At 42.5% G+C, this 26,588-nt stretch overlaps 1 protein-coding gene across 1 annotated transcript in view; it reads left to right on the top strand.

The window, feature by feature from the left end:
* mao (monoamine oxidase) overlaps positions 1 to 26,588 on the top strand; it is a 74,951-nt gene that overhangs the window by 40,951 nt on the left and 7,412 nt on the right. The window contains exons 4-9 of the mRNA XM_034201659.1: positions 18,555 to 18,659; positions 18,748 to 18,839; positions 20,847 to 20,988; positions 22,699 to 22,848; positions 23,595 to 23,754; positions 24,565 to 24,661. Of these exons, the coding sequence (XP_034057550.1) occupies positions 18,555 to 18,659; positions 18,748 to 18,839; positions 20,847 to 20,988; positions 22,699 to 22,848; positions 23,595 to 23,754; positions 24,565 to 24,661 (746 nt within the window). The remainder of the gene's footprint in view (positions 1 to 18,554; positions 18,660 to 18,747; positions 18,840 to 20,846; positions 20,989 to 22,698; positions 22,849 to 23,594; positions 23,755 to 24,564; positions 24,662 to 26,588) is intronic.

Genomic DNA, 26,588 nt, shown 5'->3' with positions numbered 1-26,588 from the left:
ATTGGTCCCTCTTCTTTAGAGAAGACCAGGAAATGATGGATACACGGATCGTGTTCAAATCAATAGGCACGCAATGACTCTAAAGAATAATGATCACGCATCAAACACACATTCAGACTAAAGGAACCAGCTGTTTGGAAAATGAGAGAAGTAGAAAGTACAAGTATTTGAGTTCAACATGTAAGAAGTAGAAAGTACAGGTATTTGAGTTCAACATGTGAGAAGTAGAAAGTACAGGTATTTGTGTTCAACATGTGAGAAGTAGAAAGTACAGGTATTTGAGTTCAACATGTAAGAAGTAGAAAGTACAGGTATTTGAGTTCAACATGTAAGAAGTAGAAAGTACAGGTATTTGGGTTCAACATGTAAGAAGTAGAAAGTACAGGTATTTGAGTTCAACATGTGAGAAGTAGAAAGTACAGGTATTTGTGTTCAACATGTGAGAAGTAGAAAGTACAGGTATTTGAGTTCAACATGTAAGAAGTAGAAAGTACAGGTATTTGTGTTCAACATGTAAGAAGTAGAAAGTACAGGTATTTGAGTTCAACATGTGAGAAGTAGAAAGTACAGGTATTTGTGTTCAACATGTGAGAAGTAGAAAGTACAGGTATTTGTGTTCAACATGTAAGAAGTAGAAAGTACAGGTATTTGAGTTCAAAGTGTAAGAAGTAGAAAGTACAGGTATTTGGGTTCAACATGTAAGAAGTAGAAAGTACAGGTATTTGGGTTCAACATGTAAGAAGTAGAAAGTACAGGTATTTGTGTTCAACATGTAAGAAGTAGAAAGTACAGGTATTTGTGTTCAACATGTAAGAAGTAGAAAGTACAGGTATTTGAGTTCAAAGTGTAAGAAGTAGAAAGTACAGGTATTTGGGTTCAACATGTAAGAAGTAGAAAGTACAGGTATTTGGGTTCAACATGTAAGAAGTAGAAAGTACAGGTATTTGAGTTCAACATGTAAGAAGTAGAAAGTACAGGTATTTGAGTTCAACATGTAAGAAGTAGAAAGTACAGGTATTTGTGTTCAACATGTAAGAAGTAGAAAGTACAGGTATTTGTGTTCAACATGTGAGAAGTAGAAAGTACAGGTATTTGGGTTCAACATGTAAGAAGTAGAAAGTACAGGTATTTGAGTTCAAAGTGTAAGAAGTAGAAAGTACAGGTATTTGGGTTCAACATGTAAGAAGTAGAAAGTACAGGTATTTGTGTTCAACATGTAAGAAGTAGAAAGTACAGGTATTTGAGTTCAACATGTAAGAAGTAGAAAGTACAGGTATTTGTGTTCAACATGTAAGAAGTAGAAAGTACAGGTATTTGTGTTCAACATGTAAGAAGTAGAAAGTACAGGTATTTGAGTTCAACATGTAAGAAGTAGAAAGTACAGGTATTTGTGTTCAACATGTAAGAAGTAGAAAGTACAGGTATTTGGGTTCAACATGTAAGAAGTAGAAAGTACAGGTATTTGGGTTCAACATGTAAGAAGTAGAAAGTACAGGTATTTGGGTTCAACATGTAAGAAGTAGAAAGTACAGGTATTTGAGTTCAACATGTAAGAAGTAGAAAGTACAGGTATTTGTGTTCAACATGTAAGAAGTAGAAAGTACAGGTATTTGAGTTCAACATGTAAGAAGTAGAAAGTACAGGTATTTGTGTTCAACATGTAAAAAGTCTTCAGAAAAATAAGCAGTGGAGTAAAGTACTGATACCAGAAACATGTGCTTAAGTACAGTAACTAAGTATTTGTACTCCACTACTTTCCACCTTTGACAATAATACTTTAATGGTCAGATCAAGTCTGAAATGCTTCTTGCATCACAGCTGCTACATGTGTAACATCAACAGACAAATATCAAGACACTATACATGAAAAACAAACAACAAACATTTAACATAACAGCACAATCACTGACTATATGTGTTGTTTTCTTGGATTGCAGATGATATTCTACTACTCTGAGCTTCGGCTGATATCTCTTCTGTGTCCTTCAGTTGTATTTTCTGCAGTTAAAGTAGTTAGGATTCTTTCCAGAAGTGATCCTGAGTTTGAGCCGTCCATGGCAGCTACTACTTGACTGTACATTCTCAAATAAAAGCCACAGCTCATATAACTACGGCTATATTAAAGCCAACCCAAATAAAAGCCTGAGAACATAATCTTCGGTCTCAAATCCACAACAAGTGCAAGATATATGACAGTTTGCAATGTTTTACTGGCAACCTAACAGTTACAACACAACTTAAAGGTGGGGTATTTAATTTTGGAGAAACCAGCTCCTAGAGTGCGCTAGAGTTTGAAAATACACAGCCGGAAAAAATCTGCCTCTTCCTTCAGACTTCCTCACAGAGCCCCTCCTCCAACACACACGAACGCGCACATGACCAATGAGGGCACGAGATCAGTTTGTGCCCAGATGGAAGGCTGACAGGCAGGTAGGCCATCCAGTTACTTTAGCCGGCTCAGATGATTGGTCGTGCTTTTTACAGTACTACGGCTTCCACAGATGACATGTGTGAATATTCATTGCTATCGGGATGTTAAGAGCATTCCAAGGAATATAACAAAAGTGTATCTCGAGCCGGTTTCTCAAACTTACCTATCCCACCTTTAAAGTCCCAAAAAGAATCATGTACTAAACTCTGTAACATCACAATATGTACATTTCCCTTTTTTATACATCTTAAATACATTACACATAACATAGTGATTATTAGAGATGATGGTAGGTGTAGGTTTTTACTTCTAGACAAAGCTAAGCTAGCTGTTTTCTCCTTTTTCAGTATGCTAAGCTAAGCTAACCAGCTGCTTCATATATATTATGCATACATGAGAGGAGCATTTATCATCTCATATAACACTCAGCAAGACGGAAAAACCTGCATTTCTTCTCATTTTGATCCAGCAATGTTTGATCTTTAAACATATATTTGGTGAGACATCAAATGTTTATTAATAGTAGGCTACATCTCCAAACGTCTTTGACTCATATGGATTTTAGCATGGATCACCAAGGCTGCTTAGGACACATAGAAATATATAACACTCAGCAAGTTACCGGTTTAATAGACACACCTTCAGGGGCGGACTGGCCATCTGTAGAATCTGGAGAACCACAGAACGGCCGGTCGTCAAGGGCCGTTGACGGCCGGCCGGCCCTTTAAAAAAAAAAATTGTTTAACGGCATCATTTAAGTTGCGCTGACGGGCGACAGCGGCCGCTAATGCAGTTGTGTGGTTCTTATCTGTCAACAACACACGAAGAAGAAAAAAGACCGGCCACACGAAGAGAAGGGATTAGACGCCGCGGCAGACAGGAAGAATAAAAAAACATGGATACAAATCAAAGAAAACGAAAAGAAAAAGGTGGGGCCGAGAAGGCGAGAACAAAAAAGATGAAGTCACTCGCAGGTGAAGCATATACATGTCGCAAATTGACAGACCTTTTTGGCAGCAGCGCTGCTACGAGCATTATCAGCAGCAGCTTAGAACAAGTGCAAGATGATGAAGAGAATGATGAGGGCGTGAGTTCAGATATACAGCCAGCCTCCTGCGTTCATAATGAGGGACAGAGAGTTGAGCTGGTGGAAGAACCAGCTCAACTGGCACACGTGCAGGGCAAGAGCAAGAGGTGGGTGAGAATTATCCCTTGAACTCAGTGGCGTTTTCTCCTGGAGGCCAAGGGATGCCAGGCTTCCCCTGTTTTTTTGGATTGTAGTTATCATTTTAATAAATACATAAAAACACTTCGTTTAGTTTCGGTAATTATTCCGCCGGCCCGTCTCTCCCCCATTCTCATTGAGTATTTTACAAAGAGTGAAACAGCGCCCCTCTAGATGTTATGGTGAAACAGTAGATTGCACTCTCTGTTGCGAGAGGAGGCCAGCCACAATTGGCTTCCCTTGGTGAAAAGAATTGAGGGATTGACCAATCAGATGATGCACGTCATGCCTCACAATCCAATCAAATCGCATCAACTTCAGTTCGTACTGTAACTGTCATCACTGCCCTTAAAAAGTAGCAAGCAACTGAAGCAAGTGCAATTATGGAGGGTGGAGATTTGGAGTATTTCATCAAAAATAATTTTACTAAACTTCCGCTACAGGAAGCAGCTCAAAATGAAATCTGATGACAGGCCGATGCCCAAACTGGAGCTGTGCACAGAGAGGGAAAAAGGAGCGAGTCGGACGTAAAACTTTAAACAATAAACAGCGGATTTCTAACATTTGACATTTCATGTGGCCGGACTGGGTCAGTTTCCAGGGCTGAATTTTAGTCCCAGTCCGCCCCTGCACACCTTTACTCATCAATCCCAGGGAGGATTTATTGCAGGATTGTGGTTTAATAACGCATTATTTCTAGATATGAATAACTGTGTGTCTGTTCCCAACAAGTGATAATACTCTCTACAACAACCCTTAAACTACACCTCAAATTAGGCCGTAAAATCAATATCATTTGCTCCAACAGATTGATAGTAATTTGAAGTGGCAGTCTAATTGCAGCAGCTTGAAGGCGTGCTTTATGGCTGCGTTTGAACCCTCTGAACTGCAGCTTCTTGATAGTGTTTCAGGGTATTGTTCAGCAGAAAGCCCTCACTTTGTTTCCTCCCCGAGAGTCCTCACAGACTTCCCTCTGCTCTGCAGCATTAGCGGCTACAGATGCTAATCTCAGCCTGGGGGAAATCTGTAATGCAGTTTCTCTTTGCTCCTGAGTGGTTGAATGGAGAGCAAAAAGCAAACAAAGAAGGAGGGAAGAAAGAGGCGCTGAGGCCATGGTTGTCTTTGTTACTCTGCGCTCTATATCTCATTAGTGTGTCCTTAACACAGTCGTTTCCTCCACCTGATTTGATTTTCCATGTACCCTGATGCAGCTACCCTTACTGCAAATCAATGCACTGCCCCCTGTGTGTGTGTGTGTGTGTGTGTGTGTGTGTGTGTGTGTGTGTGTGTGTGTGTGTGTGTGTGTGTGTGTGTGTGTGTGTGTGTGTGTGTGTGTGTGTGTGTTGTGTGTGTGTGTGTGTGTTGTGTGTGTGTGTGTGTGTGTGTGTGTGTGTGTTGTGTGTGTGTGTGTGTGTGTGTGTGTGTGTGTGTGTGTGTGTGTGTGTGTGGTGTGTGTGTGTGTGGTGTGTGGGTGTGTGTGTCTCAACATGGACTGGATTCAAGTCGTTGAATCATAACTTCAAAAATGGACTCTGAGCTAATGGTGTGTACACACAAACACACTTGTACTGCATTATAGCTGTTTCCTAATAATACCCATCAAACACTTCCAGTTATACTTTTTTTACAAACACCTCATAATATATAATGTAATCCAGTTTGATTACACACCAAATACAGCCTCGTAAACCATCAAAACATGTCTGTGAAGTGTTTTTAGACATGCCTCATTTCGCTCTTTCCATTTAGCGTAGCACCGGCTAGCGGGTACTTTTTCCCTCTTTTTCCGGCCCCATAAAATCGTGGTTCTATCAGGCAGGGCTGAACTAGTGACGTCAACACTCTCGACTGCTGATTGGTCAGAGAGAATCGTCACAAGATCGCGCGCGAGATCATCCCTAGCGTCGCATATATATCTAGAAGCAAGCTTGCAGCATTTTTATACACAGCATTTTTGTAAACGGAGGAGCTACAAAAATAGCAACATCAAAGAAAAGCACACTGTGGTCGACCGAGGAGGTGACGACGTTCCTACATCTCATTGGGGATGGTAAAATCCAGCGGGAGCTCGACGGGAGCCCGCCTACACTGCGTTGCTACCCCAGGTCCTAAACTGTAATAGAAATGCACCACGGCCAGCGAGGCAGCCCGAGGCCTGAGCGAGGGCGCTTAGGGACGCTTAAACGGGGCTACCCCGCTGCAGTGGAAATGTGCCACTACAGGCCTGGCATATGTAATACAGCGTCTCCAGCGCTTTCGAGCGGTCTCTCATTCCCCATATAGGCGGAGCACCCCTTTTCTGACGTCAGAACAATTCAAATTACATTACATTGCATTTAGCTGACGCTTTTATCCAAAGCGACTTACAATAAGTACATTCGACCAGGAAGACACAACCTTGAAGAAAACAGAATCATAAAGTACATCAGGTTTCATAGAGCCAAACATTTAAAGTGCTACTCAACTGGCTTTAGATAAGCCAGTCCTTTATTAGTATAAAAGTGCTTCGTTAATAGTTCTATCGCTCGAAGTGGAATCGAAAGAGATGAGTTTTCAGTTTGCGCCGGAAGATGTGCAAGCTATCTGCCGTCCTGATGTCAATGGGGAGCTCATTCCACCATCCTGGAGCCAGGATAGCAAACCCACGTGTTTTCGCCGATGGGAACTTGGGTCCCCCTCGCAGCGAGGGTGCAGCAAGTCGTTTGGCTGATGCAGAGCGTAGTGCACGCGCTGGGGTGTACGGTTTAACCATGTCCTGGATGTAGGAAGGGCCAGATCCATTCGCAGCACGGTAAGCAAGTACCAGTGTCTTGAAGTGGATTCTAGCAGTTACCGGAAGCCAGTGAAGGGAGCGGAGGAGCGGAGTGGTGTGGGAAAATGTAGGAAGGTTGAAGACCAGACGAGCCGCTGCATTCTGGATGAGCTGCAGAGGTCGGATGGCACATGCAGGTAGACCAGCCAGGAGGGAGTTGCAGTAGTCTAGGCGTGAGATGACGAGAGCCTGGACCAGAACCTGAGTGGCTTTCTGGGTCAGGAGGGGACGTATCTTCCTGATGTTGTAAAGCGTGTATCTGCAGCAACGGGTTGTAGCAGCGATGTTTGCAGTGAAGGACAGGTTGTTATCTAGGGTCACACCCAGATTCCTTGCAGTCTGAGTCGGGGAAACAACTGAGGTGCCGATGTTGATTGTTAGGTCAAGAGTGGGACAATCTTTTCCCGGAAGGAAGAGCAGCTCAGTCTTGTCAAGGTTGAGCTTGAGGTGATGAGCAGACATCCACTGAGAGATGTCAGCTAGACAAGCAGAGATGCGTGCAACGACCTGGGTCTCTGAGCGGGGAAAGGACAGAATTAATTGGGTGTCGTCAGCGTAGCAGTGGTAAGAAAAACCATGCGGGCTAATGACTGATCCAAGCGAGTTTGTGTACAGGGAGAAGAGGAGGGGACCAAGAACAGAGCCCTGAGGGACCCCTGTAGTTAATTGACAAGGGTCGGACTCAGACCCTCTCCAAGTCACCCTGTAGGTACGGTCTTTCAGGTATGAGGTGAGGAGGGAAAGAGCAGAGCCTGAAACTCCAAGTTCTTGGAGAGTGCGAAGGAGGATCTGATGATTCACCGTGTCGAATGCAGCAGACAGGTCCAACAGGATGATGACAGAGGAGAGGGATGCAGTTTTGGCAGTGTGCAGTTCCTCCGTGACAGCAATGAGAGCAGTTTATGTGGAGTGACCTGCCTTGAAACCAGACTGGTGCGGATCCAGAAGGTTGTTCTGATTGAGATAACAGGAGAGTTGTTTAAAGACAGCGCGTTCAAGTGATTTAGACAGGAACGGGAGGAGAGAGACAGGCCTGTAGTTTATAACATCAGACGGGTTGAGAGTGGGTTTCTTTAGGAGAGGGTTTACTCTTGCCTCCTTGAGACTGTTTGGAAAGTGACCAGAAGTTAGAGAAGTGTTGATGAAATGGGTGAGAAACGGTAGAATATCAGGAGCGATAGTCTGAAGGAGGTTTGAAGGGATAGGGTCCAGAGGACAGGTGGTAGGGCGGGCAGAGGTAATGAGGGTAAGAACCTCACTTGGAGAGAGAGGGGAAAAGGAGGTAAGTGTGTGGGTGGAAGGAGGGTCTGGTGACCCAGCGGTGAGTATAGGTGAGTCAGAAAAAGAAGATCGAATATCATCAACCTTTTTTTCAAAGTGGGTAACAAAGTCGCTTGACAGAAGTGAGGAGGGGGGAGGAGCTTTTGGAGGGTCCAATAGGGTGGAGAAGATGGAAAATAGTTTTTTAGGATTGGAATAGGAAGATTGGATCTTATCTTGAAAGAAAGTGCTTTTTGCCTGAGAGATCGAAGCAGAGAAAGAGGAGAGGAGAGCCTGATAGGTTAGGAGGTCGTCACGGTATTTGGATTTCCACCGTTTCCGCTCTGCTGCCCTAAGGACGGTTCTATTAGCACGCAGTGCATCATTTAGCCAGGGAGCAGGAGGGGACTGACGAGCCTGCCGAGATGTGAGAGGACAGAGAGAGTCCAGAGTGGATGAGAGAGTAGAGAGGAGAGATTCTGCAGCAGAGTTTGAAGGCAGGAGTTGGAACGAGTCAGAGGAAGGGAGGGCTGAGAGCACTGACGAGGCAAAGGTAGAGGGGGAGAGGGAACGAAGGTTACGGCGGACAAGGCGGCAGGATGAGAAGAGATTAGTTTGTTATGTTTGGAAAGGGGTAGAGAGAATGAAATGAAGAAGTGATCGGATGTGTGGAGCGGGTTTACAGAGAGGTTAGAAGTAGCGCAGTTCCTTGAGAATATGAGATCAAGGACATTGCCAGCTTTATGAGTCGGTGGGGACGGAGACAGTGAGAAAGCAAAGGCGGTTAACAGAGATGTTAGTTCGTCTATCTTCCCTGTTGTTGTGGAATATTTTCCAAGGCCCATAACTTTGACCCAGTGTATCAGTTCAAACTGTCCTGACTGAGCACAGGCACCTGTAACCTTGGCTGCTGTGCTCTCAGTGTTTTGTCTCCCTGTTCCTGCCTGTTGGCGTCAGCTGATAGAGGTGTTATCATTCTATCTTGTTATGCAGCATGTTGATGATGCTCTCTGAACTAGCTAAATACATGGGTCTGGGGTAGAGTTCTTCAGAATTGACGTGGCAACTCTACCGTGAAGTCAGAACCTCTGACTCTTGGACTTGTGATGTGAATCCTCCGGCCGTTAACTCCAAATAAACCATCATGTGTTTGACATCAAAGCTACTGCTATTCCCGTGTCTCCTTCCTGAGTCGGTGACTCCCACTGCATGCTACACAGAAGTTTCCTCTACACCTGTCTGGAGGTTGAAGTCTCCGAGAAGTACAGCGGGAGGGCCAGTTTCAGGAATGTGTGAGAGGAGATTATCTAATTCCTCCAAGAAGTCCCCCAAGGCGCCTGGTGGACGGTAGAGAACAACAATGGTTAACTGTATAGGATGGGTTACTGTGACGGCATGGAATTCAAAGGTGGAAGGAGTGAAGTTAGGTAGCTTGAAGAGGGAAAAGCTCCATTTGGGAGAGAGCAGGAGACCAGTGCCACCCCCTCTGCCAGTGGGTCTGGGTGTATGGGAGAAGGAATATGCTGTGGAGAGAGCTGCTGGGGTGGATGTGTTGGATGGAGTAATCCAGGTCTCAGTGAGAGCAAGGAAATCCAGAGACTGCAGGGAGGCGTAGCCAGAGATGAAGTCAGCCTTAGGAACAGCTGACTGGCAGTTCCACAGGCCACCTGAAACTAAATCTGGATCAGCTCTGTTGCAGCCCCGTTTTTAGAAATTTGGGTATGGAGGAAAAGAGACCGGGGACACTATTCATGTAATGTATAAAAGATGTACAAAAGTGCATTTTGCATTATGGGTCCCCTTTAAATTACATTTCAGGAGTACGCACCGCCTTCGCTGTGTTTACCTTCATCAGAACAGCGAGTGACTGCAGGCTGCTACGTGTTAACCACACACACCTCTACACACATCGAACTGCCCGATTACTCCCCCTTTTATTAGTTTTATGAAGGAGATGTCCAGTCACCAAGGTGTGTGTGTGTGTATGTGTGTGTGTGTGTGTGTGTGTGTGTGTGTATGTGCGTGTGTGTGTGTGTGTGTGTGTGTGTGTGTGTGTGTGTGTGTGTGTGTGTGTGTGTGTGTGTGTGTGTGTGTGTGTGTGTGTGTGTGACACCGGCATTTGTTTTCAAATGACCATGAACAGTAATTTACACACATCTGACTAACTCCATAGGTAGCCTATATGCGGGTCTTCCCAAAATAAATTAGTTTAATCTTAATCTCGATGTAGTGCTAAATGCTGTCGGACGTGCACCGGAACGAACGTCACTATCATAATATCTTCTGAAAACAAATGCCAGTGTCACACACACACACACACACACACACACACACACACACACACACACACACACACACACACACACACACACACACACACCCCTCCTTCATAATGTGCCTTCTCCTTGTTTTCCCATCACTGGATTATCCGTAAATCATACAAACAAAACCAAAACGTTGATTTATCTGTTTTCCCGTTTTGGTTTAAAAACTGAATAACGTCGGTTTTTTGGTTTTCCGTTTTTCCGAAAAACCAAAAAACGACACCGGTTCTTTTTTAAACGTTGTTAATATGTTTTGGATGCATATTGTTCTAGTATTTGTTCAGACTGTTACATACAATTAGCCTCTGTTGCTGCTGGTGGTGGTGAGTAAATATTAAAATCAGTTAAAATTGACAACCGGTCCGCGGATTTTTTTTAATGTATCTGCCGTCTACAATAAAGGTTGGGAACTCCTGGTCTAGACGGCTGTCATTACATTACATTTAATGTATGCCAAAAGAGCTCCTGGGACTGTAGATCAGTAGCAGTCTGCTCAAATAAAGTTATCTACAATGTTGATTAGCAAACGCACGCAACGGACTCTTTAAAGTAGAGACACTACATACTAATATACACCTGAACTTCAGCTGGAAAGGACTCTTTAAAGTAGAGACACTACACACTGATATACACCTGAACATCAGCAGGAGAGGACTCTTTAAAGTAGAGACACTACACACTGATATACACCTGAACATCAGCAGGAGAGGACTCTTTAAAGTAGAGACACTACATACTGATATACACCTGAACATCAGCAGGAGAGGACTCTTTAAAGTAGAGACACTACACACTGATATACACCTGAACATCAGCAGGAGAGGACTCTTTAAAGTAGAGACACTACATACTGATATACACCTGAACGTCAGAAGGAGAGGACTCTTTAAAGTAGAGACACTACATACTGATATACACCTGAACATCAGCAGGAGAGGACTCTTTAAAGTAGAGACACTACATACTGATATACACCTGAACATCAGCAGGAGAGGACTCTTTAAAGTAGAGACACCACATACTGATATACACCTGAACATCAGCAGGAGAGGACTCTTTAAAGTAGAGACACTACATACTGATATACACTTGAACATCAGGAGGAGAGGACTCTTTAAAGTAGAGACACTACATACTGATATACACCTGAACATCAGCAGGAGAGGACTCTTTAAAGTAGAGACACTACATACTGATATACACCTGAACATCAGCAGGAGAGGACTCTTTAAAGTAGAGACACTACATACTGATATACACCTGAACATCAGCAGGAGAGGACTCTTTAAAGTAGAGACACTACATACTGATATACACCTGAACATCAGCAGGAGAGGACTCTTTAAAGTAGAGACACTACAGTACATACTGATATACACCTGAACATCAGCAGGAGAGGACTCTTTAAAGTAGAGACACTACATACTGATATACACCTGAACATCAGCAGGAGAGGACTCTTTAAAGTAGAGACACTACATACTGATATACACCTGAACATCAGCAGGAGAGGACTCTTTAAAGTAGAGACACTACACACTGATATACACCTGAACATCAGCAGGAGAGGACTCTTTAAAGTAGAGACACTACATACTGATATACACCTGAACATCAGCAGGAGAGGACTCTTTAAAGTAGAGACACTACATACTGATATACACCTGAACATCAGCAGGAGAGAACTCTTTAAAGTAGATATCTGTTATGTGTGCTCAGCACTGATGAACTATTGACTCAACCTACATCAACAGTGTGTGAAATGTCACCAGCTCGATGGAGAATTGTTGGTTTATTGAAAGGATTTGATTGGACAGCGCTGGTGATGTGAAGCTTTTATGTGAATCCGTCCATATGGTAGCTCCTATGTGACTGTTTCCTTAGCTACTATCAGTGTAAGATCCACACACCTCACACACACACACACACACACACACACTCACGCTCGCCACGCTTAGCTTCCTGCCACGGCGTCTCCATGGCAGCATGCTTCATCAAAGCTGCTCACCTCTATTAGAGTCAGACAGTGTGTTTGTCTATCTCTAAGTGTGTGTGTGTGTGTGTGTGTGTGTGTGTGTGTGTGTGTGTGTGTGTGTGTGTGTGTGTGTGTGTGTGTGTGTGTGTGTGTGTGTGTGTGTGTGTGTGTGTGTGTGTGTGTACAATACAAGTCCCTTCTACATTTCTTAAAGACAGAGGCTTTTGATGTATGTTTGCTGTATCTTTTATCTTTACATTAAGCTTGAATGTGCCTATTAGTGCATTTTAGGACATTATGGATCTCCAAGTGTCTATATGTTACTGTTGATCTTACAATAGAACTGTCAGGGTGGCGTAGAAATGATAAAGTGACGATGCTTATCAGCTAGAAGACGAGTGAGCAGTGCAGAAACAGGAATTGTTGAACAAAAAACATGATTATAAAGAGCTCTACCTTCAGAATAACATGGAATAACGTCTGGTAAACGACCATATGATAATTTAATGTCCAGATTATCCCGGTCAAGATAATTGCGATTCAGGATTTCATACCGATTATAATGAAAATACACTAAAACCCTTTTTATAAAACGGACAAGTCAAATCAAGCAATCTGATTGGTTCTTAGCCGTGATATACTGAGCGTATACCACGGGTAGAAATAGAATTGTAAGTTACTTTTCACAACAAGTCAGTATCCCTCCGCGTCTGAGTAAAACAGTATACCGTGTTCAAACTGGAACAAGAAAGCAGCGGAGAAGTAACGGGCAGAAACCCTCCTTTTTACGCAGCGGTCCAGACATAGACATCAAACGGCGACACATATTCAGTGTGCAGTTCCTTTGGCATTAGGGCAGGGATATCTAGATACTTCCCAAGGTTTGATATCATTAATTGAGCTACTTTTAAAGCAAGCAACAATGTTTTCAAATCTGTAATCAAAGAGGTCCGCAAAAACACTATCGACCAATCAGATTGCTTCATTTGACTTGTCAGTTTTATATATTTCCATTTCTTCCGTTACGAAACAAACTTACAAAGCATAAGATGGAAACATTTAAGATGAACTTCGACCTCCGGGGGGGCCTTACTATGGAGGAGTGGATTGAGCAGTGCCTATCTCCAGAAAGAAAAGCACCTAAACGACGACATGCAGAGCTCCGTGAAGAGCAGCTAGACCAACTGGAGAAGTAGCACCATTCAAAAGCTTTCTGATGCGGGTCTTGAAAGCAGAGACATGATGAGCGTTAGTGGCCACAGGTGCAAAGCTCTCTCCAGAGCTGCTGGAAGCCCAATCTCGGGGACCGGAGAAAGTGGAGCAATATTCTCGCCACGCCAAGCAACAGCCTAGAACAACCTCAACCTATACAAGTAACCACGTAAGCATGCTACTGATGCTGGACAGGGTTTCAGTGGCTGCACAATAAACGGCAACAAACACATTAATGTAAATAAATAGCCAAATAATGGATCAACGCTCTCTGTCTAATATGTTCGCTAGCTGTTAGTGTTGTTGCATAGCAACCACCTCGCACTATGTTTCGTGCAGAAGGCAACGGAGGGACTATTTTATTTTGAACATCATTATTTACTAATAAAAACTATTTAAATTAGAGTGTGTATTTTTCTTTCATATTGCCACACTTGGTAACCGTTTTCGCGTCGGGCCGAACCACGCCCCTTAGCTGTGATATAATGAGCATATACCACGGCCTGTCGTGAGCTATTGCTTAAATATACAGTCTATGCTTACACATCTTAACATAGCCCTTATGGAATAACTTTGCCCTACAATAAGCTAAGATACACATTTTGTGAAAACAAGCAAACATAAATCATGATGTCCCTCCGTATAATTAATGAGTAATTCAAAAGAAAGAGCAACGTAGTTTAATTGTCCTCTTTCCTACATTATAATTACTGTATTATTATTATTGGATTATAGACACATTTTTAATGAAACTCGGGATATTCAAGATTGCCGTAAAATATATGATATATTCCGATCGACCCTACTTGAAAGAGTGCAAAATAAAAAAAAGAAAGTGAGTGGCCTTGAGTGTACTGACTTTACTGAGTCTTCATTAGATATAATCAAGATAACAGGGAACAAGACTGGCATCTATGTCATAAATACATACTTTAACACATGCAACATAACCTTATCTCTGAACAGTCGACAAATGGTTTTAACAAACGTCAAAATAATACATGTAAAAGCCAAAAGTAACAGCGCTATATATATATATTATAATACTTATTCAAGTGGTTATCATCAGCTCCTATCATGACTCTTGATTCCTGCATGTTTCCTCTTGTCAGCATTACTTTCATATTAGTAAAGCCAACAGTTACCTGTACGACACGTGTTTTGTAATCAATCATGTAAGTATCATCACGCTGTCTTCAGATTGTAAGCTTTGGATTAGGCAAGAAGCTATTCTGATCAAAAAGCACGAAACAGACACAGTGTGTAAATGTTTCTTATAATGCACACGCCTGAAGGTAATACACAGAGGTAGAAAACATGTGATTACACTTCCATTGATCTCCAGTATGTCTGCATTTCATCACAAGACAGCAGCTAGCATTTTTATATATCCTTTATGTAACCAGGTAAAAGACTCATTGAGATTAAAATCTCTTTTGCAAGAGCGACCTGGCCAAGAAGGGCAGCATGTACGAAGTTACAACAGATAAAACACAGACAAGACAGGCAGACAAACACAGCTGTAAAACACAAATAAAAGCGCATTAGCCAGTCAATATGCGAAGTAAAACAAACTATTAAAATCATTCAAAACTGGCAACATTTAAAACGATTTCAGGATATACGAGCACTCACATCTACCAATGGTGTCGTGTTCTCTGTCCTTTAAGATGGACCTGAATTCCCCCATAGTGATTACATCTGAGAGTTTCAGCTCCTTCTGTTCCAAGCTGTGGGGGCAGCATGTTTAACAGCTGTTTTACCCAGTTGTGTTCTCACTGTAGGGACCAGCATCTGAATCACATCTTGGGAGCGCAGGCCATATGGACTTTCTCTTTGACACATATATGTGCAAATGTAGGAGGGAACCAACCCAAGCAGAGATTTATAAATAAAACCCAACCAATGGGAAAGTCTGCGAGCAGACAAAGATGGCCAATTAGCAGCAGCATATAAAGTGCAATGGTGTACTCGATATCCACATCCAGTGATACATCGTGAGGCACAATGGTACACAGTATCCAAGCTCTTTAGGCACTGGTCAGAGGCATTCATGTCTAGCAGGTCACCATAATCTAATACAGGTAAAAACGTTGCAGATATCAAATGTTTCCTTGTCTGAAAAGAGAAACAGGATTTATTCCTGTAAAAGAAACCTCATTTTATTTTTAGCTTTGAAACAACATTTTCCGTGTGTAACTTGAAAGACAAGTTCTGTTCAATAAGAAATCCCAGAGTAGTAAGAGTAAGTAGTGACCCTCTCAATGTCAGTCCCTTGTGCATTAAACTGCCGAGACATTAATAATAATAATAAATGATATTTATATAGCTCCTTTCAAGGGACCCAAGGTCGCTGTACATGGTGGACAAAGAAAACAAACAGACAATCAACGGGCAAACAAAACATAAAGGAAGCCGGGGGACCAAGAAAGGGTTAGGGGTCAAAGGCCAGGGGGAACAGGTGTGTTTTTAATGATGATTCGAAGATGTCCAGGGAGGCAGCATTACAGATCTCGGCAGGAAGTGTATTCCAGAGGGTGGGGGCCGCAGCACTGAATGCCCTGTCAGCCACAGCTCAGAGGCGAGAGCGGGGGATGGAGAGCAGGCCCGTGTCTGAGGACCGCAGACTCCGAGAGGGGGTGTAGGGATGGAGGAGGTCCGATAAGTACTGGGGGGTGAGGGTATGAAGGGGACTTGTACGTGAGGATGAGGAGTGTTTTGTACTGACTCCGGGACTTGACCGGCAGCCAGTGTAGGTGGATGAGGATGGGGGTGATGTGTTGCCATGGCTTGGTGCGGGTGAGAAGCCTGTCGGCAGAGTTCTGGACGTATTGGAGCCTGGCCAGGGTTTTGCTGGGAACCCCGGCCAGGACTCCATTGCAGTAGTCCAGCCGGGATGTGATGAAGGCGAGTGCGAGTGTTTCTGCCACAGAGTCAGAGAGTGAAGGCCGGAGTCTGGCAATGTTTTTGAGATAGTAGAAGGCGGATCTGGTGTGCGCCTGGAAAGAGAGGGTGGTGTCCAGGACATTGTGTAATTAGCGTTAGCTTCTGTGTAGCTGATCGGCTTTTTCCTTTATCATCAGACTCAGTGTGGATTTATTAATGAGCTGTCCCTATCACAGACTTTTATTAAACCCTGTGGCTGGTTATCAGAGATGAACAAACAGCGGGCAGCCGTCTGCATGTTTGCACGCTTTAGAAGCACCTGAGAAATGGCACCGCTGTTAATGATACCTCATGATAAAGAGAGCATGTTGTGTAAGTCTTATCTGTTTGCATGTCAGCTGAATAAAACAAAGATTACATTTATCAGGAACCTCATTTAATCTGTTTGAAGCAGATGGACTTTAGTACACTTCATTTTGTTGTTTCAACTTCACAATATAAAGCATCTCGTAAACGATTTGTAAAAGATATTAATTGTGATTATTTTGACGTCACGATATAAGAGGACATGTATAGAAATATTGATTAAAGTTTAAATTACATTGAGGCCAACAGAAAGTGTTTTACTCACATGTTTTTGCGTACATTTTTATATGGAATAAAAGTAAAGATATGGTTTATTATTAAGCATTACTCAAGTCAATCCATCCACGTTCTTCTTCTTCTTCTTCTTCTTCTTCTTCTTCTTCTTCTTCTTCTTCTTCTTCTTCTTCTTCTTCTTCTTCTTCTTCTTCTTCTTCTTCTTCTTCTTCTTCTTCTTCTTCTTCTTCTTCTTCTTCTTCTTCTTCTTCTTCTTCTTCTCTTCTTCTTCTTCTTCTTCTTCTTCTTCTTCTTCTTCTTCTTCTTCTGTGTTCTCTTGTCCTACATATCCAGACCTGTTGTTACACGGCAACAGTGAGAAAATCAATCTTTATGACTTTCACTTTATTGACTTCATGTTAAAATGAAGTTATTCCTCTAAAGCTGACGTACGAAGAAACCTTGATGATCGACCTCAAGAAAAATACACTAAAGATTTTCCCCTTGTTAAAAAGATATACATATATATATATATATATAACAATGTACCGGAGTTGACAAATTATAATAATAATGATAACAATAATTACAATCAGAACCTTTTTTTTAAATCCACACAATTTCCTGAAAAGTGGGTTTTGAAAAAAGGGATTTAAAAGACCAGTTTTCTCTCACTACCCCCATGCCCCCAAACACACACACACACACACACACACACACACACACACACACACACACACACACACACACACACACACACATACCATGTATACATCACTTCAGGCGACATTACATTGGCTTACATGCATTTCCTGGAGACTTATCCTAACCTTAACCATAACCAACACATGCCTAACCCTAACCCTTACCAAGTCTTCACCCTAAAATTAATGATTCCCCTCATGGGGACCTCCATTTTGTCCCCATAAGGGAAGCCAGTCCCCACACGTGACTGTGTAGACAGATTTCGGTCCCCACAAGTATAGTAATGCTAGGCCACACACACACACACACACACACACACACACACACACACACACACACACACACACACACACACACACACACACACACTGACAAATATCGTTCCTCCTCACACAGATTCGTTGCTTTCTAGGAATCGTCTTCCTAACGAATATCCTGTATATATTCTGTCGGTTCACTGTCCTTCTTTGACCCCTGTCGAAACCTCTCTTTTCCAGCTGCATTTATAAATCAATCGTGTGGTTGAGAAATAGTCCTGCAGTGTAGACACACACACACACACACACACACACACACACACACACACACACAGCAATAATGGAGCTTTTACAGTGCATTCTACTTTACTCGGGACGGGTGGCGCAGTGGTCTGTGCGTTTGATCATCAGATCAAGGGGGCGTTGGGGAACTCCAGTTCGAAACCCGCTCCCGCCCCACTGCTGGCTTTGAGAGTGTAAGATGTGAGATAACGTGAATTTTAAAGCATTGTTGTATATGCAATAAAACTTGTTCTTCAACTACATTTTACAATATTCTGCTGGTCGTTCAACCACGTGGATATTTGCATAGTGATTAAGTAGTTCAATTACTTTTTGTATGCATTTTTTGTGTAGTTAACAAAGCTGGAACTACAAAGCATGTTGTGCAGTAAAAGGAAATATATGATATAGCATTTAGCATTTAGCTCATAGCATTTAGCTCATAGCATTTAGCTCATAGCATTTAGCGTTGCATCCCCAAGTGAACTCCTTTTTGACCAGCCTCTTTTCAAATAAAGTTGCTTAAGGTAACTTTTTTGTTGTTGCTGTAATATAACTAAGACTAAGATTGTATTTCATATTATGATGATAACTTGTGTCCAACAGGGAAAGTCTCACCCGTTCAAAGGCTCTTTTCCTCCCATGTGGAACCCCTTCGTCCTGCTGGACTTCAACAACCTGTGGAGGACGATGGACGAGATGGGAAAGGAGGTAAAACCAGAACTATTCAACCCTTTTTTTTGCTTTTATCCTAAAATGAAGCCCTTTAATCTCTGCTAAATGTCCTGCTGTGCCTCAGATCCCCAGAGAGGCCCCCTGGAGGGCCCCCCATGCCGAGGAGTGGGACAAGATGACCATGCTGCAGCTGTTTGAGAAGATCTGCTGGACCAGGTAAGAGAGGAGAGAACAGAGGATTACATTATATTTTTAATATCTCTCAATTAAGCCATTTTTTCCCTTAACTGCAGTTAAATTGTTAGATTTTAAGGGTATTTGGAGTCTATGTAATAACTGGGAAATCTGAACTTTACTTTTCAAACACAGATATATAAATGCATCACGAATCGTCTTCTTTGTTCATAAAGTGCATTAAAAAAGAGTTCTAACACAATACAGGAAAGAGAAAACCCCCAAAACTGCATGATAGGGACTCTTACACAAGGTGTTGATTATTTGAGACTGATGCACAGGATTTAGTTTTATAATGTCATGGTCAAATGCACTTATTGTAAATCACTTCGGATTAAAAGCGTCAGTAAATATATTATAGCAGATTTAGTGAATGCAAACCGAAGACATATTTCTATGGGCTCAGAACAGTCTCATAATACACACATGCACACAGAAGGAGTCACACTTGTATTCCCGGATCCACACTTGTGTTCCGTTTCATATTCATGTAAATAAAATCCAAATACAGAAAAAAGTTATTTGTTTGCAAACAGAACCCGCTTTCTGTGCACGGATCGCTGTGCATTCGTGTGTGGGTTTTTTGAGACTCCCCCCTGACGCTCACCCGATTCGTACTAGTAATTTTTTCTATGTATACCCAATCAGATATCTCCTCCATTCTAAGCCAATCACATGAGCGCGCCCCCACGAGGGTATGATTTCTTGCGTTCATGACATAGCGCTTCATGTACGCATTTTGCGCTGTCCGGAGCTGACCGGTCCATGGAGCCTGCCTGCAGGCGCTAATGTCAGGACAGAAGGACCGTAGTATAGTCGTCTTTATTTTCTTATCTAGGTGCAGTCATGGACTCTGACCTGAGTTTCAACAGTCACATTAAAACAGTTACTAAATCAGCCTACTATCACCTAAAGAATATATCTAGGATTAAAAGACTAATGTCACAGCAGGATCTGGAAAAACTTGTCCATGCTTTTATCTTCAGTAGACTCGGACTACTGCAATGGTGTCTTCACAGGTCTCACTAAAACATCTATTAGGAAGCTGCAGCTGATTCAGAACGCCGCTGCTCGAGTCCTCACTAACACTAAGAAAGTGGATCACTCCTGTTCTGAAGTCTTTACACTGGCTTCCTGTGTGTCAAAGAATAGATTTCTAAATACTGCTGCTGGTTTATAAAGCACTGAATGGTTTAGGCCCAAAATACATTTCTGACCTCCTGCTAAATGATGAACCATCCAGATCTCTCAGGTCTTCAGGGACTGGTCAGCTTTCTGTCCCCAGAGTCAGAACTAAACATGGAGAAGCAGCGTTCAGTTGTTATGCTCCAAATATCTGGAACAAACTCCCAGAAACCTGCAGGTCCGCTGCAACTCTGACTACTTTTAAATCCAGCAGGAAGACTTTTCTTTTTGTCGCTGCTTTTAATTGAACTATTCATCTTAGACTGCACTGTAACTTTTATCCATGTACTTTTTCTTTTAATGTTTATTTTATTATCTTTTCTTTTTAATGACTGATTTTAGATGCCATTTTCTTAATGTCTTTCGTTTTTTGTAAAGCACTTTGAATTGCCTTGTGTTGAAAGGTGCTATATAAATAAACTTGCCTTGCCTTATTTTTACGTTATTATTATTCAAAGATAAATAAGGAAGTGTGTGTTATATGAGATGGCAGGGAGGTTTCAGCTCCGATTATTAAATCAAAGAGGCTTAATGTTTTCCATTATATGATTTCACTATAGCTATGTGGACGGTGTCAAGGTCCAATGTTGACAAAATTAACCAATAGCGGGTGTAACTAAAATACAAGATGTCTTTATTTATATATTATTATTGTATGTGTTTATTATGAGACTGTTCTGAGCCTATATATTTCTGCCTTTTGCACGCAGAGAATTAGACACAAAAGTATTTCATATTTCTACAAAACATTTCTACAAACATATATGCTTAAATTCAATTCTGAATGTTCTGCTTTATTTTCAGTAAAGTCCTCCACTTCGCCAAGCTGTTTGTGAACGTGAACGTGACCTCTGAACCCCACGAGGTCTCAGCTCTGTGGTTCCTCTGGTACGTGAAGCAGTGCGGAGGAACCATGAGGATCTTCTCCACCACCAACGGAGGACAGGTGTGTGTGTGTGTGTGTGTGTGTGTGTGTGTGTGTGTGTGTGTGTGTGTGTGTGTGTGTGTGTGTGTGTGTGTGTGTGTGTGTGTGTGTGTGTGTGTGTGTGTGTGTGTGTGTGTGTGTGTGTGTGTGTGTGTGTGTGTGTGTGTGTGTGTGTGTGTGTGTGTGTGTGTGGTTTTTGAGATGCACCCCTCTGCTGAATCCTGAAACCTTCCCTCAGTTCACCTCAGTTTGCTGGCATCATTATGAGCCGGACAAAAGCTGTTCTTGCAGAGCTTTTTGTGTGAAGGGGGGGGGGGACATTCTGCTGTGGTACTTTCTAAAGCTGAGTGCCTGTGTTGCCTAGACACTGAGGATGAGGACTGGGAAACAGAGGATGATGAAGGCAGATCTGTGGTCATTCCCATTTAACCTTTTCCTCTCCCCCTCCCAATTATTTACAGGGCCTCGCTCGGCCTCGCTCGGTATGGCTAGGCCTCGTTAGGCCTTGTAAAGACTGGCTCACTTTATGCTGCGTTTCCATTACAGTTTACGAACTGGGGCAGTAACTATAGTAACGCAGTGTAGGCGGAGCCGGGACGTCATCTTCAATGAGAACCACAAAACCAACATCAGCCGTTAGCTCTTAGCACTCAGAGCTCACAGCTCCTCATATCTGTTCAGAAACTAGACACAAGTTAAACAAGTACAAACCACAGACTATCTGTGTCATGGCGAATACAGTCGCTGCTTTATTTATGTCTGTAGGCCGTTGTTGTGAGTGTGGACGGTCGGAGCATATACAACGTTAGCTTAGCCGATCTCCATTCAGAAAACACACATTTTAAAAGGTTTTTCGCCTGCCGTCTGTCCGCAGACTTGTCAAAGCATTGATTCATGGTTTTTACTAACCGGTATCAGTATGTTGTTACTTCGTCATAATTTTGAAACGTGTATTACAATTAAATCACGGTCAAATATGTTCATCTTGTTGTAGTTGTAGCCCCCTTGCCAGCGATTCTCTCTCTAGTTTAGCATACTCAGCCCGACTCAGCCTGGTTGTTGGCCCGCTAAGAACCTCGATTTTATGGGGCCAGAAAAACTGTGAAATAGTACCCGCTAGCCGGAACTACGCCAAGTGGAACGGGGGACGGCACGGTTAAAGCGAGCTCCGTGCTGTAGTGGAAATGCGCCATAACTGTCTTTCTTTACTGGGAGCAAAGGATATTTAAAGGGGGATAGCAGTGGAAGTGATGTCGATGGTCTGAAAGCTGGGGACATGAGGATTCATTTGATATGCAGCTCAGCAATATGTGTCAAGGTTTTCTTTTCTTAAATGTATGATGAACATGGTGTTTTTGTTCAGCGACTGCTCGTTAGAGAGTGTTTTAGGGCTTATAACATTACGATAGAAGTATGATTAACAACACGGAGCTATTCTTATGTTAAGATAGATAGATCGATTTTCAGTTCCGCTTTCCACTTAAACTGGAAAAGTATATTAAAACAGTCCTGATGCTCTTCATGTCATGTACACAGCTACAGTTGGGATACCTTTGTTATCACGTTACTCTCATGTTGGAAGAGGACATTCAGTATTTTCCCAACAATTGGTATAAAGAAAAATAAAAAAATGACAAAAAATGACACTTTCTTGCACGCATAAAAGGCTCTTTGCAATGCTTAATGGCTGCCCCCCATGTATTTATGACCTCTTGACCTCTTGACCCCCAGGAGAGGAAGTTTGTGGGCGGCTCGAGTCAGATCAGCGAGTTCATGGCAGACGGGCTGGGAGACCTGGTGAAACTCGAGTCTCCGGTCTACCGCATCGACCAGAGCGGAGACATGGTGGAGGTTCAGACGCTGGACAAACAGACGTACACGGTGAGCACCTCACACACACACACACACACACACACACACACACACACACACACACACACACACACACACACACACACACACACACATACACACACACACACACACACACACACACACACACACACACACACACACACATTTTGTACTATTTTCTACTTCTACTCCACTGTATCTCAGAATTAAATATCGTCCTTTTTGACACATTTTTGGATTATTTCTCTATTAGACTGGGAAAGTTATACTGGAAACAAGAATCTAATTTTAAAATGGGACTTGAGTGTCTGTTGTTTTTATTTTGTCCTATTAATACTATTATAAGGTGTAATTTATTTGTCAATAATTTCCTAAATAACAGTGAGACCTGAGTACAGAAAGTAATGGTAATTCCATTTAAAAACCTAGGAATAACAGGATGAGTAGATGAGTAGAAGGTACAAATAATCGGTGCTGCCCCCTGCTGGCTGCCTGCAGCCATGAGATGCAGCTCTCTGTTTTATCCTATTTGTGTTTCTCTTTTTCTATAATGTGTGATTTTTCTCTCAGGCCAAGTATGTGATCGGTACAAAGTTTATGCCTAGAGGAATTCTGACCCATAGATAAATAAATGTATTTGTAGGAAGAGATTTGACAATAAAACTCAACCACATTCTTCACAGCTTGTTTTGTGCTGCCCTCTGCTGGCAGCCTCCAACCATGTGTGTTAGCATCCCCTATATTTCTTTTAAAATGTATGATTTCTCTCTCAGGCCAAGTATGTGATTTTGGCCACGCCCCCTGGCCTGAACATGAAGATGCACTTCAGCCCCGAGCTGCCCCCCCTCAGGAACCAGCTGATCAGCCGCGTGCCCATGGGCTCTGTCATCAAGTGCATGGTGTACTACAGGGAGAACTTCTGGAGGAAAAAGGGTACGTGAGTGTTAGAAAAATCTCACTGGTCCCGGCTTGAGCTTCAATCTCAGGATCCATGTGTCTGTGATCCTCTCCAGAATGGAAGTAGTCATCACATACAGAGCATCAACTAGTTCCTGAACAGTGTCCTTCACATGCTGATATCCAAGAGAGGGAGTCACACAGTCACAAGATGGAGGAGTAGAAAGCAGTATTCAACGTTTACTTCAGATTAGCTCCACGTCAGAACACCTGAATTTCTCCATAAATAAAGTTCCATCTTATCTTATATTTGGTTATTTAAAACTGAGCGTGCTGTAGCTTCTCAAAGGCAATACTGTGTGCTAAGGACTCCTTCATTCTTACGGAGATTAAGAGGTACATTTTAAGCGATATTCAGGGGGAGTTGTGTTTGTCTTTTAACATTTGGTGCTCTTCAGTTTTAGAGCAAATGACTGTTCATCTGTTGCATTTTGCTAATTAATTATCTAATATATCATTTCATGTACTTGTATATAGAGTCTTTGTGCACTATTTCTATTCTATTTGTATTTACTTGCACTTCTCAAAACATTCTCTTGCACTATTTTATCTGTTTTATGTCCTATATATATTCATGTTGCTCTGTTGGAGGAGCCTGTGACTTCAGTTTGTCATTGCCTTATCTACACTGTAGCTGCTGAGCTCATGGTGATGAAGCCTTGAATCTTCAAACTTTCCATTGAAGCTAAAAAAAATTACTTAAGCGACACAAACAGTCTGTAATATTGTTTCAGGAGAGAGGGAAGGATGCAGTATTTTATATGTACTCTCCTTGTTCGACACCAGGTTACTGTGGCAGCATGGTGATCGAGGAGGAAGGCGCTCCCATTGGTCTGACGCTGGATGACACAAAGCCTGATGGGAGTGTACCCGCCATCATGGGGTGATTATATTATATTTAATACAATGATCATTAGGTAGTGGGAATGAGTCCTTACCCCAAGTGAAGGAGTTCAAGTATCTCGGGGTCTTGTTCTCGAGTGAGGGAACAATGGAGCGTGAGATAGGCCGGAGAATCGGAGCAACGGGAGCGGTACTGCAGTCGCTTTACCGCACCGTTGTGACGAAAAGGGAGCTGAGCCAGAAGGCAAAGCTCTCTGTCTACCGGGCCATTTTCGTTCCTACCCTCACCTATGATCATGAAGGATGGGTCATGACCGAAAGAACGAGATCGCGGATACAAGCGGCCGAGATGGGTTTTCTCCGCAGGGTGGCTGGTGTCTCCCTTAGGGATAAGGTGAGAAGTTCGGTCATCAGGGAGGGACTCGGAGTTGAGCCGCTCCTCCTTCGCGTCGAAAGGAGCCAGTTGAGGTGGTTCGGGCACCTAGTTAGGATGCCACCTGGGCGCCTCCCTAGGGAGGTGCTCCAGGCACGTCCAGCTGGGAAGAGACCAAGGGGTAGACCTAGGACCAGGTGGAGGGATTATATCTCTTCGCTGGCCTGGGAGCGCCTTGGGACCCCCCAGTCAGAGCGGCTTGATGTGGGGAAAGAAAGTTTGGGGCTCTCTGCTGGAACTGCTACCCCCGAGACCCGACCACGGATAAGCGAGAGAAGATGGATGGATGGACAATTATCATTATGAAACCTTAGCATTACACCTATGTGTATTGTTATATTGTGAGGAAGCTTAGACATGTAGTTCTGTGGACGTGATGCAGAAGCAAAGGAGTTTTAGGCACGTTGAACGGTCATATTAGTTAGCATGTGTTAGCTGTCAGAAATAGATGTCTGACAGCTATGAATTGCGGTGATAATATGATTAAAAGTGCAGATATTTAGATATAGATAGATAGAATCAATGTCATCAATATAGGTTATGACAAGATGTATTTTAATATTCTGCTGTAAAACTCAAAAATGTGAAAACCACAACATTTGAAGAACACTATTGTCTAAAAACTGTTTGTAGTACAGAATAAAGATTTACTGTAAGAGCCATTTATTAGTTATGTTTTGGTGAGCCGATCCGTACGCCTGTTGGATTGTTTGTTTTATTTAATTTAAATGCCGGGCAAATGTTGCAAGTCGGCAGAGATCAACTGAACTTTCTAATAAAGCACTTGAATGGATCGATGCAAGGTATTTGAATTTCTTAAAGTTTACGCGAGTCAACACTCAAATTTGCCTCGTAGACTAAGTGACCTTTGAACTTTCAACCCAGTCTCACGGCATTTCGTGTTATAGTCACGAAATTAATCTATTGATTCGTGTTCACCAACACGATTTGGCCATTTCTTTCGTGTCACACAGAACGATTTTAAAAGCAATGTAAATAATAACAAATTAGAAGGAAAAAGAGATTTAAAAAAATACAGATTTCAGTATTCTGACACAGAACGATTTTAGAAGCAATGTATTTCTATTGGTAGCGTGTTTCGTGCCTGCACCAAATAATAACAAATTAGAAGGAAAAAAGATTTATTTTCCTCGCGGACGGCAAAAAGACTCCGACATTATACAATTTAAAATAAAAGGGTTAGGCTTAGGGTAAGATATTGAGTAAGACCATGTTTTTATGAACCCCACAGCTTCTGGTCTTCCAAGACCCGACCGAACAGAAAGACGTGGTGCAGGCACGAAACATACCAATAGAAATACATTGCTTTTAAAATCGTTCTGTGCGACACGAAAAAATGTGAAAATCGTGTTGGTGAACACGAATCAATAGATGAAATACATTTTGTGACTATAACACGAAATGCCGTGAGATTGGGCTGGTACATTCAACGTAATCGGCCACCACATTTACTTTCAATGAAACACAAAAGAACAGCAGTGTGTCTCTGCAATTTCTTTTTACTTCTGCAGGA

This window comes from Gymnodraco acuticeps, unplaced genomic scaffold (genome assembly GCF_902827175.1).
Source record: "Gymnodraco acuticeps unplaced genomic scaffold, fGymAcu1.1, whole genome shotgun sequence".
In the NCBI taxonomy this organism is placed as follows: Eukaryota; Metazoa; Chordata; class Actinopteri; order Perciformes; family Bathydraconidae; genus Gymnodraco; species Gymnodraco acuticeps.
This window is presented reverse-complemented; position numbering and strand designations above follow the sequence as displayed.